This window comes from Theobroma cacao, chromosome 2 (genome assembly GCF_053813885.1).
Source record: "Theobroma cacao isolate CCN51 chromosome 2, ASM5381388v1, whole genome shotgun sequence".
NCBI classification, from domain to species: Eukaryota; Viridiplantae; Streptophyta; class Magnoliopsida; order Malvales; family Malvaceae; genus Theobroma; species Theobroma cacao.
This window is the reverse complement of record NC_142640.1, coordinates 50,720,615-50,736,266: the sequence shown is the minus strand read 5'-3', so window position 1 is coordinate 50,736,266 and position 15,652 is coordinate 50,720,615. Positions and strand designations below refer to the sequence as shown.

Here is a 15,652-nt window from a genome sequence, read left to right as displayed (position 1 = left end):
TAAATAAGTTTTGGTTGGTTATCTATACATCGCTCACGGACGAAATTTTGCAAATCTTCTTTCTGCGCTATTTGCTTAATGGCTGCTTTATTGTTCTTTCAATGCCTTGCTTCTTGCTTAATCTTGACCTGAATATGCTTTTATGTTCTGCTCGAGCTGTCCAGGGCGAACCATGCATGATACAAAGTGGTTGGTACACAAGAAATTATATATTTTGTTGTTGTAGTGTTAGTTAAACATCAGCTTCTAGTCATGGGATCCGGATTAGTTGATCTGTGAATTTGGGTTGGTCCCATGAATTGGAAAAAACAAAGCTTAAACATCCGGTTTTCTAACTATTTTCATGTGAATGGGACTCAATAATGGTGATCAGAAATTCAACCAGGTTTGACCCTAAGGATTGTCTGCAGCACATGTGGAGCATATGCAATGGAGTGAGACAAATTTCTCAATCAGTCCTTGACCTGGGGGTCTATACCAAGCTCAAAATTTCAAATATATACCATAAAAAAGATAATTGCGGCCTGTCTTAGCTCATTCTTTTCACAGGAAGGAAGTTTATTGGCTCAAGGTTTTAGTTGTCAAATTACGAGTAGATAGTAATTTTTTGACATTGATGCTCCACCGTATACAACTGATAACAAATCATATGAGGTTACTTGGTTTGTTTTCTGCAGGTAGTCCTTGTGACCTGGTATCTGCGAGTTACAAAATTGGCAGCATCGAGTTCCATCATTTTCCCTTTTTACTTGTAATAAAGGAATTTGTGGTATATTACCTCCTTGTAGTATTAAAATGAAGCGAAAGGAGTGAGATGAGAATATTCTCAGAACCTCAGCAGTCAGCACGGAACAAAGTAAAAGAGGGGCTAGCTTTAACCCAGAATCTTGTGAATCTATAAGGTGGTCGACCATATTTTGCAACAGTCACACTAATCATTCTCTGGAATTCAGAAAGAAGAATTCTAGTCCTCCATAGTAAAAAGATGTTAAGGATTACAAAACACGAAGGAGGCTAATGTTGGGTCATAGGTAGAAGCATAGAAGCGAAATTGGGGCTGCGGTGGGTGTTGTGAGCTCGTGATACGGAGCATGAAAGGACTGAAAGGCAGAGTAGGGGTGGTGGTGGTGGGTACGGTTGGTGTGGCTTTACCTGCCTTTAAAACTGTTTCCAATGCGAGTCAGACTCGGCAGTCAATCCTCCCTTTCACTCTCTACCCCACATGATAAAGAAATGACACAAGCTATTGTCTCCTCAGATTCCCACTATTCTTCAATAATCTCCAAACCATGCCCTTCTTCCCTCTCTCTTGTCTCTTTCTCTCTCAGTTATTGTCTCTGTAAGCTTCCCCATTTCTTTGCTCCTGTTACAGTTAGGTGGGGCTGCTCAACTTCCTTTTGTCAGGATTCTCTTGCAAGTCCCCCACTTAGACCCACAAGGCTGACAAAAAAGGCATTCCAAAGGAAAGAATAAATCCACCCCACATTGCCACTTTCCAAATCTCATCTCTTTATTTATTTTCACTTCCTTCTCTCTTCACTCACCGAAACTTGTTGTCTATAAGGAGTTTACTTGTTGTCTAAATATTGTTTCTTTCCTTTCCCCATATGAAGACAATCACAGCCAAGAGCCCCCACGATTCTTCTTTCTCTTTCTCCAGGAGATATTTCAACTGGAAAAAGAAGGTCGAAGATGATGATGACGAGGAAGAAATCCTAACCTTCAGCTCCTCCTCGCATTTTTGTGAGGAAGCAGAGGAGCTCCGAGTCCCAGTGCCCAGTCAAGTTTCTTTAGTTCCAGCACCAAGAAAGAAGCTGCCAATTGTGGCAGTCTCCAAGCTTCGCTCAGCTCTCGCTGTGTTTGGTAAGAACCGATCAGCCTACCGTTCAGGTTTGGGCACCAGAGTTGTAGGAACCCTGTTCGGATATCGGCGTGGTCACGTCCATTTTGCATTTCAAGAAGAAGCAAAGTCGAGTCCAGCATTTTTAATCGAACTTGCAACACCAACCAGTGTTTTAGTTCGGGAAATGGCTTCTGGATTGGTGAGAATTGCCTTGGAGTGTGAAAAGAAAACAGGGAAGAAAGGGGTGAAGTTGCTAGAGGAGCCTGTTTGGAGGACTTACTGCAATGGTAAGAAATGTGGGTTCGCAATGAGGCGTGCGTGCGGACCGGGGGAGTGGAAAGTCTTGAAGGCGGTGGAGCCAATATCAATGGGAGCTGGTGTGCTACCAGGAAATTGCGATGGGAATGGAGCTGGGTCCGAGGGTGAGCTGATGTACATGAGAGCTAGGTTCGAGAGGGTTGTGGGGTCTAAAGACTCGGAAGCCTTTTACATGATGAATCCTGATGGTACCGGTGGCCCTGAACTCAGTGTTTATCTGCTTAGAGTTTAGTTTTCAGTTTTGATGACGCTATCCCATGATCCACTACGCTTTAGATTTTGCTGTTAAGCCATGAAGTCAGTGGAGGTCTGGTTTGGTTCTCCATGTTTTTTGCCTTGTTCCTCATAATCATGGAAAAAATGGGATGTTTTTGTAGTATCATGCTAATATAAATCAACCGTTTTGCTAGTGGAAGGTACTGGCATGATAGTGTTATAGATGGTGTGGCTATGGCGGGGTATATCAATGTATAGCTTCTTTCTCTTTCTTGGGAAGTGGAAACAAAGTTGCAAATGTTTCTCCTCTTAAAGTTATGTTTGATTTGATCTTTCATTTCCGACTAATCTTCTGGTTTTGGGATGAGCGTTCCAGTTTTCACTTGAATGGAAAGGAGAAAGGTTTCCTGTTTTCATGGTATTCGAAGTTAAATTGCATAGTGTTAAACTTGTAAATCCCTGCTCTCCTACATGAATGATGAAAAACTAAAAAAGGAAAAGAGTAATGATAGTAGTAGGATAAATGAACAGAAGATGCTACTTTCATATAAGCTTTTCGACAGAAATGTCAATGCCAACACAACCTTGGAGGTGCTAACTATTTGAGAAGGAAACAATTTTTTATTCCATTCTCTGTCCAGCGAACTCAAAATCATGAATTGCAATTGATTCACCTCCATTTACATTTACATAATCATTATGAAACAGGTAAATTAGAGTGGGACAGAGCCATCCTCCCTGGAAACATATGCCTCCACTCCCACACGTGCCCCTTTGTCATCATCAAATACTTGAATTGGAAGCCTGCCCTTACAATTACTAACATGTGGCAATGATTGTTCTAGGAATCAAATAATGTCTTTTCCTCCACTTAATCCTATTAGCTTTGATGGTTCTACACTTTGGCCTTGATGCAATGAATGAAAACCCAGAAATCTGATGACTGTTTCCTGGCAAAGTTGTTCATCAAGTAGAAACTTTGCAGCAGATTCATAGCTGACAGCAACCTCAAAAGTTGTTAAGAATAGGAGGACCATTTTGCTGTAATTTTAGCCTGTTGGTTATTAGGTAATGGTACACATGGTATCTTTCTTGCAATTCAAATTTTGAACCGAAGAGAGTGAATCAGACGTTGTTTGCTTACAGCCAAAGCAAAACCACAATCCATTGGGATTCTCAAATGGTCAAGACTCAGGAGCAGTCTTGATTGACTCACAGTTTTCATACAGAAAGAAAAGGTCAGGTTTTTGCTTTATTCTCTGGCTCGAGTTCTTCTCCAATTGATGCCTGCACAACTTATTATATTACCCCATATCGTATCATGTCTTATGGAATTTGCTGTATTTGTTGGTTATTCTAATGGTGGAAGTAACGATTGTGCTTCACATCTCCAGAAAAATTGTGTTGTCCCAAGGTATAAATGCCACTTCCAATGCAAAATGACTTTATGCTTTTGTCTTTTCTAAGTCTCTCTAAGCTAAACCAAAACACTCCTTTTGTTGAAAGGTGCACTCACTATACCCTTTTTCACTTGGGGAAGAACATGTGTTGTATCAAACAAATATGAATAAAAGAAAGAAGCGACCAATGACAAATGGAGGTCTAGTCGTCTAAGAATGTGCTCCTGGGCCCTGGTCTTGGGAGCTGAGCTCGAGTCCATGAGCACATGTCAGCTCAGTACATCTGGGCTGCCTTCTAAAAGTTCATTGATTAGCCCAAAAGGTAGCTGCTTACTTTCAAGTTTCAGGTTCCACCCAGTCAGCCCATCATCACCCATCAGCATTTTGGTACATTTGCTATCCAGTGAGGAAGATATCCAATTCCGGAAACAGGCAATTTCCCACATCTTGATCCAAAAGGGTTTGGAACAATTGCCCAAAAAGAAATAGTTTTCTCGAAAACGAAGGATGAATCTTACAAGTTACACCAAAAAAAAAGAGCTGCATCCTTTTCAAGTTTTGCCAACTAAAGGATGTATAGTTTGTTGTGCAGCATTGTAGCAGGATGATGATCCGAGGAAAAAGACTTTTTGTGGGAGAGGAGAGGAATACCTCAATCCAAAACTTTCACATGCATCCTTCAATTGCAAGCCTCTCAAAGGTATGCCTTGATGAAACTACTCCAAGCTTTGATTGAAGAGCGAGTGATAATTGTATCAATTATTTGAGGGTTTGATTCATGTCAAACTTTCCCACATGATTTAACGAGAAAAAGCAGAAGCAGAACCTCCACGTGGGAAGACTAGTTGCCAATGTGATCATCTCCACGGGACAATGGGATTCTACTTTCCCGAAATGAGAAGGGAAAAAATTTAACAGCATTCGGATTCATTTCAATACAATAATAATAAGAAGCGTGGAAATCTTAGTTCCCAGCTTTTTGAGATTTGGATTTTTCCCATCGAAGCCGCAAATTGCACGCACGTTACATAACCCTTTGCCTAAATAATTGCTTTCATGCTGTTTCTTCTGTCCTCTCAATGGCACATGTGTGTGTATATATATATATATACACACACACACACACACATACACATACGAGTTAGTACTAAGTTGGTATTAACAGAGAAATGAAAAGTTCTGGTTAATAACACACTTTAAATAGAGATAAACGAAAGATTAAATAAGTTAGCTAGGAGGTACGAAATGGTCTATAATCTACACTGCACTCTCAAGTGTGAATCTAGATTCGGGCCAAAATCTGGCAACAGCTCACCATATATTTGACCTTTCTTTGCCTTTGTTAATATAATTGCCAGGCCTGCCTGTAAATTACAGCTAAAATCTAGTAGTAGCTAGTAGAGAAATATGATGACAAACGCCCCTGCTTGCTTTTCCTAATGTGTTTTGGAGCTTTCCCAGAGAACATATCCAGTTATTGCAAAATGAGACCAGAACAGAGCAACAGATGTTCAAAATAGCTTATCATTTTTCTAGCAGCCAGCTAGCGTATGGCAAGAAAAAGGATAATTAAAATTAAATTGGGTATCGAACAAACGTTTTGACTCCACCATTATTTCTTTTTATCATGGCATTGACATGAGCTACCTCTATGCATGAATTTGGAATTTTGGACCCACCATTTAACAAAAAAAAAATTTACACCAAAAGTCAGTTCAAAGATACTCCATCGGCAATGAGAATCATGTTTCTTGCTATTTTAGCCTACCCTTCTCTCTTTTATTCATAACAATTTAAGGTAAGATAACTCCAACTTAGTATGAAATTATTGAGAGAAGTTTGGGTTCAACACTACTACTCACACTTCACTCACATGAAAAGTGAAAGACAGACTGATTCATTATCTACCAATTTAAGTTAAGCTCACCAAACCTACAAACATAAAAATCATCCGTCGATCCCACTCATGACATTTAACATAAAATCATTTGACCATAGGTGGAGTGTCTAAAATTTGATAGAATTTACATTGGTATTACTGGTTTACAAGAGTGGTTGAAATGTGTCTCCAAATTCAAGCAAATGTGTGTGGCATGAACCATGGAGGTTCATATTCTTACCTGTTCCCTTAAACAAAGGTGAAGCAGTCCGTACTCTTCTTTATTTTATTGATATAGTCCTTTATAGGATTCGAGTTAGTTAGGCAATTTTCAAGATATCTGATGGTGGTCAGACGTGACAAATATGCCCAATGAAAGAGAAAATTAAAGAGTAGGCAGCATTTGAGAATCAATGGAGATAGTTTGTCTTATCAATTATCATCCTCCTTAATTCCTGCTTCTTTTTCTTTATGCTTTTCTCATTCTGTTTTTGGACAAACTCCAAGTTTTCAATGAAGGAAAGTGCCCATCAGAATTCTTGAATTTGCGGTCATCAGGCTTCCGTTCCATGTTGGTTCAGAAGCTCTGCTTTTTGTCCAAAACAGAGGTTCTGGTCTAAAATGAAACACACACAACCCAAGGATGTTAGGCGCAGACAAAGTCTCATTGATCAAAAGGTACTTAGCCTGAATAAACCTCATTGAAGGGAAGACTCAGAAGAAGCGGGGGCCAAAGGCGCCCAAGTCTACTCTAAACGGATGGCAAAGTTGATTGAATTTGAATGGTAATTACTGAGCTTTATCACCTACAGTACTGGAAGTAGATCCAAATGCTGGCTTTTCTTGACCCAGAGTCAAAGCCAAAAACAGGGAGAAAGATAGAGAGAGTAGAAAGGCAGATTACCCTGATTTGATCCATACCTACTGTACGTATGCGAAACCTTCTTGCAAAGAACATGTGAAAACAGATTCAGATCATATCCAAAATTTGATCATCATTCTATCCCAAAATTTCAATTCATTTCAACAAAAGTATACAGCTGCATTCATACTGAAATGAATATACTAGAAGTAATTTCAACAAACAAATCTTTCTATACAGTATAGCTAAGAAACCCCGGAATGCCCAAAGGGAAATCAGCTCTGTTTTTTGATCCGATCTCATTAGGCTTCACATTCAATCCACCCCCCAAAAAAAGAACCCTTTGCCACAGATAATCCTAATAACTAAAGAAAAAAAAAGAGAGAACTATATATGGAAAGATTTAAAGAAGAAGAAAAAAACTTATAAACTACAAAAAAAAAAAAAGGGTCTGTTTGTACTCAGTTTTTAGTGGAATCGACGACAGAGTTGTGTCTTTTCGAAGGACCAGAAGGTGGTATAGGTGTCCCCTTGGGAAAGAAGTTGAACATCTGTCCTTGGTATTGAAAACTCGTCTCGTGTCTTCTCCGCAAAGTGGCCATAGAAACTTTGTCGTCGATGATCATGGTTGCGCCGGGCCTTGTGGCAAAACTAGAGCCAGCAAGAAGCATAATTAGGAAGCTGACATAGATGATATTGGAAAGCTGCCTCGTGCATGAAATTCGTTTGGATTGAAAAGAAAGTGACGATGACAAAGGGGGAGCCATTGAAGAAGAGAGAAAACGAAACTGCTTCGGCCTAGGTGTAGAGGCTAGAGGCAGTAGGGTTTTAGATGAAGAGTTTTGAAGGCTGTTTTTCTCTAGTTTTTTACTGGGAGCGGGGAGACAAGTTATATGTATTTATATATATGGTGAAGGAGTAAAGGGAGAAAGAAAAAAGGTGGCAAATGGGGACGCAAAGGGTAGGAAATTAAGGGAGGAGGGAAGAGAGTGAAATACACGCTAAAGGCTGTTGAAATTTGATTTTTGAGATTGTCAACGGTTTGGAAAATTATTATTGAAAGAATTTGGTGCCGGCATGGACTTTATTTTGTGTATATTTTTCTCTCTGCCTCTTCTCATCTCTTTCAATTTCTTATATCTTGCTACCCAAGTTTTTATATAAAATTGTTACTACTTGTATTTTCTCTTTAAAGGATAAGCATTGCAGGGTAGACTTTCCTAGAAACTGTGGCAAATTGAACTGGAAAAGAACAGGAAGATCGGGAGGATTGCAAAGCCGGCCATGTGCCCTAACCATCCTGTTCATATATATTTTCCATTATAAATGTTATTTGTTGACAAGAGATAGCCTACTTGTACACGCAGAAAATTGGGATTTTCATAGACGGAAAGTATGGTGGAAAAATAGATATACATGGACTTTAGATATTGGTGATGAATTTTATCTGCATGGCATCAGATGACTTTCATCTTTTACTTGTTTGTAACTGTGTATATTTTTGTTTATATTCACAAAAAAATCAAGAACCCCAAGGAAAAGATTTGTGATTTGATGTGGGGAGAGACGATGAATTCAATGGTTTAGGGGGGCACTGTTCATGCCAACTCCCATGAAGAGTACGTGATGGAGGCGTCTGAATCCAGAATTCAATGGCACCCTGCCTTTGCCCTCTTACTTATGATAGTGAAAGGAGAACCACAAACACTGTGCCGAATGCTTTCTCTATCACTTTTAATTATGAAATTAATTCAAGTAATAATGATAAAAAAAAATTAGAAGAGCGATTACTATGAGCACTTGATATCCAATGTTTCTGAAACAGACCCTTCAAAGCTTGTATAACGGGGAACTAGTTTTACAGCACATGAGAAAAAGAAAGGGGGGGAAAGGTCGGTGGTGTCGTTCCGGTACTGTGTTTAGCCATGTAGAGTAGATTGGGCCATGAGGGTCAGCCGATCAGGAGATTCTTAACCTGATGATGATGATGATGATGATGATGATGATGATGATGATGATGATGATGATGATGATGATGATGATGATGATGATGATGATGATGATGATGATGATGATGATGATGATGATGATAGACAGTCAAAGGAAAATATTAGAAAAAACACATTGAAAATTTTCTACTTGAAAATTCGTTGGATGGATGGAATGGATTTGCTGAAATTCTAACAATTCTGACCCTGAATTCAATTTATTATATCTTTTGCAATTATGGAGGAAAATTTGTAGTTGATCAAAGACGAAAATGAAGGCGAAAAATGAATGCAAGTGGGGTGGGGATCTCTTGCGTGGGAAGCTCTTACAAGAAATCAAGACCTGACGGGGAAGCTGACATTGATAAGACATGTGTAATTGGCATACAATTCCCAGATAGTAATGGTTTCTTGTCTTCTTGAGTTTCCAATTACTCTGTTAAAAATCAAAGAAAGTCTCCTCCATGAGTAAGCATCCTCAGCATCCCAAATCGAGCTGCGGTGCGCAACAGGAATTCGTGAAGTGCAACTATGTGAACTTGACCATGTCATTCAGGGAATAAGACCATGTTAAAGTAAACTAATGAAAGATCCGTGTCAAGACTTTGAACTAGCCTCGGGGTGTTGAACATGTGGCGAATGGCCAAGTGGGGTAGGTACCCCATTTCAAGATGAGATTGTCCTGTGTCAATTGTCAAATGTCAACGTGATTGGCATGATCACGACCGTTGGATTAACCTTAACCCCGGACGCAAAATTAGGCAAATATTAGGAAATTGACGACCCAATGAGACCGACATTCACCACTGAGAGAGAGAGGCTAAAACCGGGGATCAAGGCTTCTTTTGTTAAGTTTTTCATTTAAAAAGAGTGTATTAGCAGACTCTTCTTGGGGTGCACTTAAAAACTCCTAATTTTGTCAACTTTTGTGGGTTTTTTCTTGAGACTTTGAGATATGGTGATGCATTTGCCCAAGCATGCAATACACGATGCCTTATGTTATGTTGACACTTGAAAGAATTCTTTGCCATATGGCACGACCTTGCTGTGAAAGAAAACCGATCCCATAACTAAAGATTTTTTTTCTTCTTTTAATTTCTTCCCATTTGTCGGCCTTGCGGTTGTTGCTTCGCTAATTCACCATATGATCGTCCATTTCACCAACCCTGGCTGAACCCAGATCGAGGATGGACTACTTCTTGAAGGTCCATTCAGCCAACTCATGCTTCAAGTTGTGGCACTTTCTGGTCCTTGTCAGCTTAGCCATATCTGTGTCAAGACTACAAGGCAGTTTTCTCATGCCTGTTTCTCATATCTCCTAAAGGGACCTTGGACTGCATTTATTAAAGGAGAAAACATGCGATTCTTGGTTGCCAGTACAACTATTTTCAATTTCTAATGTTAATAACACTCTTCTTATTTTTAAAAGTTTTTAATTTAAAGAATCGAAAAGAATAGTACTATAATCAACATCGACAACAATAACACTAAATAATTATTTGATTTTTGTTTTTTTTTTTTTTAACTCGTGTAACAATACCTAAAACCAAATATGAACAAGTTCAAGTTTGTAGAGAAATTTCTTTACGTTGAAATAACTGCTATGGTCATCCGTAGGTGTGTGGCACCTATAGATGAGGAGTAATGGAAAAAGTGAAGTAACACGAGGTTAAACATGAGGTGAAGTACCTTATAGTCCTCAATCCTCGTGTTAAACATGTAAATCTACATTGATTGAGGATTGAGGGGGCGAGGTGCGAGGGCAGAGCAGTAACAGCTGTTACTGGTTTGATCTTTTACCCTTGGGAGCAGCTAATTAATTAACATGTCCCTAGTTCAGGATACCAACATAAATGAGGAATTGCTTGCCACAAATGTAAACTGCAGTTTGATGCTATTCTAAGCCTTAGGGATTCAATGGGGAAGAAAATCAACAACCACAAGTATGTAATCGGATGTGACAGCCTTTGAAATATTGGTAGATAGTCAGATTATTATGCCTATTTGAGGCGTATGTCCAAGATTGTTATGATAAAGCTAAAATCTAATGCACATAATTAAAATTAAGAGTAGAGCTTTCAAGATTTTGCTTTAGAGTTTCAATACCTGTTGCAACATTTAGGGGAGGCTTGGGCTTGAAACCAAGACAGGTTCCACATTCTGTGCTTTCTCTCACATGCAATGCGAAAAAAAAAATTAAACAAAAGGCAATGCTAGTCAGTAAGCTTCTCATGGGATCTCAACATAAAGAGAAAGAAAGGAACAAAAAGATAATTAAGTGGAAAATATATAGTGGCAAATAATGAAGGTTAGTCGACTAAACATAAAGAAATCTGCAGTACTGCAAAATCTGAAATGTCTCAATATATTTTGCTGTCATCAAGGGTTTGTCAATATATAGTATCATCTATTGAGGTTCAAAAGATATGTCTTGAATAATTACAATTGAAAACACAAATTACTTAACTGAATAACCAGCAATGAAAGAGATATGTCTTTTGGAGAAATTCTTTATAAAAATCCAAAGTAGAGATCAATTCAACACATAATAAAAGAAAATTAGTTCTGATGTCAAGAAAAATTATCTCAATAAGCATTTTGTAACGATCCGAGTCCAACCACTACTAGTAACTTGAGTTTAAACTTTTGAGGGTCACGCGATTTAAGCTTAAAAAACTGCTGGGTCAGTGGTTGGACTTGTATTGTTACAAATGGTATCAGAGCCTGCGCCAGTCCGATATAAGCTTTCATATTGCTCTACTGAGATCTTGATCTCATGAGGACATTAAGGATTGGAGTGAGTGGTATTGTGTGAGATTGTGATATCTAACATTCCACATCTAATGTGAATGTAATTGTTAAGATCTATATAACAATTCAAGTCCACTCCTACTAGCAACTTGAGCTAAAGCCTTTGAGGGTCACGTGATTTAGACCCAAATAGCTGCTGGACCAGTGATTGAACTTGGATCGTTACATATTTACTATATATAGAGTGGATTACAAAGTGTAGTCAAAGGAAACCTTATTATATCCTAAACCTATTCGATTCAACCTGTTGTATACCATAATTGGCAAAACCAAAATAAACATAAAGAAAAAGTAACATCTGCAGCACGCTCTGTTCTTTTATACTCACGCCAATGGCCCCCAAAAAGATTGTGATTCCATGGTGGCTAAACACAACCCTTGTACGAACAACAGTTAATTCAGCATCAAGAACAAAGCACAGCAAAAACAATTACAACAACAAAAGCACAGGTTCTTTATATATAGTTTACCCCCTCCCAATCCCAATAGTAAAAAATGTAGTAACAAATAAGCGAGGCTGGCGTAAGGTGAATGAATGTTGTTGTAGTTGAATTAATGACATGAGAACTGAGGCAAAAGTCATGTGCGTGCAAGGTTTAAGAGTCAACTCTTCTGACCCGGGTGGACAAAGCGTGTAAAAGGAAAGTTCTACTTTTCTTTGCTTCTGACTTGTTCAAATTTTGGTACACCCAAATTAGTTTGTTCAATGAGGAAGGAGGCTCAGCCGACTACAGACCACCGCTCCAAGAAAAATTGATATATTTCGTCACAGCATATTGTCAATACTACAGACAGAGACAATTATGCTTTCTTTTTTTTTTTTTTTATTTCTTGGATTAAAATACATTTGCAGTCATTTGTTTTGACTTTATTATGTTTGCTGAATAAATCTGAAAATGAATTTGGAATACTGATGACTGCTGACTTGATGACTACATGTATCTATGGACTACTTCAAGCCCAGTCCATTTTCTGCTTCAATGGATAAGGACACCAGGTTGTTCTTTTCTGTAGAGCTTTGATGGAATATTGGGCTTCAGTCTTGTCCATACAACATAAGTTACCTCATGCAAACCCATCTACAAACTCCCTGCAGTTTAGCATTGGGGCAACTGCTACACGTTGTCATGCACAACGCTTTTTTTTTTCTTTGCCCAATACTGCTCATGCAAGGTTTGAATCTCTACCCTTAATCCTAAATTCTGTACACAATCAGTAAATTGAAATTTTACTTATGATTTGAATGTGAAGTGAAGTGTATGAATGAAAATAAGAGGCTTAGATTAGATGAAAGAGTCTTCAAACAGATCAGAACAGAACAGAATTCTCATGGGGATCAGTCCAAGGAACTAAAACAAGTGAAGGAACATCCAATTTGGGTCAGAGCTTCAGAATGCCCTATGAACAATAGAAGAAAGCAACCTAGATCCAAGAGAGCTCAGCTGGCCATTTGTCTGACTTTTTTTATTATAAGATGTAACCGGTCGCAGTTCTCATCTCATCATCATTATCATCTTTAAACATAAGAGCCACAGACCACTGCATTGTTTACAGGCTACAAGTCCAACGAAAGTACTGACCTTGTTGCAGCTGATCAGTTGCAGGTCACAGCCTACAAGCCTCCGTTATCCCCATACAGCCATACTTCACTTTCAATGTATTAAAGTCATAACTGCCATGCATTGGAAATCCAACTAAAAAATCAAAAAATGGATCCCAGATCCTAATTTCATATTTATCTTCTGCTTACAGAAGTTCCCTGCCTTTACAGTCTGTTACTTAGTTTGGCCATCAGGAACCAAAATCAGAATTACTGGTTAAGGTTGACAAGTAGAAGACTATGACAGAAATGTCCAGGGAGAAGGTATATTCGTAACTTTAGGAAATAGTATTAATTCTTCAACAAGTACTATACTTTACCTTACTTGACAACTAAGGCATAAAACAAAACTGTGCATGTAATTAGGGGATTTTTAGCAATATTGGATAATGAAAAATTTGTAATACAGAAAAGATACTAGCTCGATGTTAGGTTGCAAGAGAGAGAAAGAGAACATAGCTGTTGTATGTGAAAGGGTCAATTACCAGGCCTAGCATCTTCTTTTCTAATTAGGACCTATATGAAAAGATTCAAGAGTAGTACTGTTATCAATGTATCTACCAAGAAAAACCGCCAAAGCCCATGAATGCCATAGCTTGAGAATCCCGATGAGGCAATAAAATGGGAATTCTGATTCAAATTCCCATCCCCCAACTGCGCCCTGGAATTGGGCTCAAGCAAAGTGACACCTCCTTGGCATGGCTTTACTCCATATGGAACATTAGTTGCTGTCATTAACCCAACTGGGTAGCAGAGATTTGGGTTATTCCAAGCCCCAAAGCGCCTCCCCATTTTCCCATAAAACTCTTCAGAGAATTTAAGCACTCCTGTCAGATTGTTCCCATTTAGATAAAGCGCTCTAAGACTAGGCAGAGATGCTAGCTTTGATGGGAGATCGCCTGTGAGATTGTTGTCACCAAGACCCAGAAATCTCACCATCTTCAATCCACAAAGGGACTCAGGAATATCACCTGTCAAGCCCACATTAGAGAGATCCAAAATGACCAGATTTTGCAAGCTTTGCCACTCTAGGCTCATAAGATCTCCACCTAATGGGTTGCTAGATAATACCAACTCTTCCAAAGAATGCATCTCTACAATTGACTGGGTTAATCCACCTGAAAACCTGTTGTTTCTCAAATCCAAAAGGGTCAAGTTCTTCAGATAAGCAATCTCTCCAAGCAGCTTCCCCTCCAGTTGATTGTTACTCAAATCAAGCTTCAAGAGTGAAGTCAGGCCGCCAAGAGCAAAAGGCATATGGCCTGAGAGCGAATTTCTACTTAAATCCAAGATTAACAGCTCCTTTAAACTTCCAAAACTATCTGGAATTTGACCAGTGAACCTATTTCCAGCCAGGACTAGTCGATTCAAGTTAGTTAAGTTGCCAATATTTATTGGTAATTCTCCTGTTAATCCATTTTCTAGTAAGACTAAAGATTGGAGCCTAGTTAGGTAGCCAAAGCTAGTAGGAACTTGCCCAGTGAGACCTGGGTTGGATCGAAACTCTAATAACTCTAAGCTGCCAGCAAGTTTGTCCCATTTACCACCAGGGATGGTAATTGGATGTCTGCCAGGTGAGATGAAACAATTGAAAAAGCTGAGAGATTTTAGGTGCTTAAGCTGGAATAGCTGTTGCCTAAATTCCACATTAGTGGCACAACCAAGAGAGTTGTCATGAACTGGACCAATGCTCAAAGCAGTAACATACCATAGGCCACCAACGATATCACAAGAGACCCCCTGCATTAAAATTCAAAGCAAGATATTACCACTTAATCAAATCTGTCACATAGGTTATGGTACCAATTAAGAATACTAATCATTTCTAACAACAAAAATCGATTTATTGAAAGGTAAGTGATGTACAGGATAGTTTCAGAATATAAAGAATATAACAAAAAATTGACTGGAAAGTGTTTCTGCATGCGGTTTGACTCTGACTAGTGACAATATGCTGTTTGGTTTCTTTTGAATGCAAAATACAGTGGTTCTTTGGAACAACCAACAGCCTGGTGGCAGCTGGAGTTTTCCAGCTCTCTTGAATGGTAATGGGTTGATACAACATACCATGTCATCGCAGATTCTTCAACCAGAATGGAGAAACATCCCCCGTGCTACATTTTAACTGTTATGCCTAAAGTAATCATTTCGGTTCACACATAAAGGAAACTGCTATAACAAAGAGATCATTAAATAAGATACCCGAATGTATATCTGCCTATACAAAAATGTATGCTTATAAATATTCTTGAATGAAAAAACTTGGAAGTGCAAACAAAACTTCATCTCAAGCACAATCAATGAAGGAGAAAAAAAGAGAAGGGGTAATTCGTAAATGGGAAACTAGCTCTGAAACAGTAAATTCTATCAAGAAAGGTTAAAACTAAAAAGTATTACCTGTATAGGAGTCCAACCACAAGGATCTGGATAGAGATCTGAGCCATTCCACCAATTACCAACAAAGCCTTGTACGGCAGAGTACAGAGCAGTTTGCTCAGCTTTCTCCATGGGAGCTGCTTCACTGTCTGCTTGGCCACAGCACCAAACACCCAAACACAAAATGCAGACAGCCAAAGTTAAATGATTGCTTCTGATAAGCATCCCCATGACTGGATACCGTTAAAAGCACAATCTTTTCAACCTCAGGAAGCGAAAAACAAATATAGATAGGCTTAAACGAACCGCAACGTGTTGGTCATTGAAAAAGAGCAAGGAAGAAAGATATAGATGTTACT

At 38.8% G+C, this 15,652-nt stretch overlaps 2 protein-coding genes across 2 annotated transcripts; one reads left to right on the top strand and one right to left on the bottom strand.

Annotated features, from left to right (window-relative positions):
- Positions 1 to 1,296: 1,296 nt before the first annotated feature.
- Positions 1,297 to 2,798, top strand: LOC18610562 (MIZU-KUSSEI-like protein (Protein of unknown function, DUF617)). The gene has a single exon (XM_018114658.2). It carries the CDS (start codon positions 1,608 to 1,610, stop codon positions 2,391 to 2,393), a length of 786 nt encoding a protein of 261 aa, XP_017970147.2. The 5' UTR covers positions 1,297 to 1,607; the 3' UTR covers positions 2,394 to 2,798.
- A 10,501-nt stretch (positions 2,799 to 13,299) lies between these two features.
- Positions 13,300 to 15,652, bottom strand: LOC18610560 (RNI-like superfamily protein). The gene is made up of 2 exons (XM_007046283.3): positions 15,315 to 15,652; positions 13,300 to 14,657 (listed from the first exon to the last, which is right to left on the bottom strand). Exons 1-2 carry the CDS (start codon positions 15,522 to 15,524, stop codon positions 13,434 to 13,436), a joined length of 1,434 nt encoding a protein of 477 aa, XP_007046345.1. The 5' UTR covers positions 15,525 to 15,652; the 3' UTR covers positions 13,300 to 13,433.

Excerpts from the sequence above, each read along its gene's own strand:
- LOC18610560 (XM_007046283.3), bottom strand. The coding sequence starts at position 15,524 with ATGGGGATGCTTATCAGAAGCAATCATTTAACTTTGGCTGTCTGCATT. Across the intron at positions 14,658-15,314 it reads GTGGTTGGACTCCTATACAG|GGGGTCTCTTGTGATATCGT; the intron begins GTAATACTTTTT and ends ATTTTAATGCAG.
- LOC18610562 (XM_018114658.2), top strand. The coding sequence starts at position 1,608 with ATGAAGACAATCACAGCCAAGAGCCCCCACGATTCTTCTTTCTCTTTC.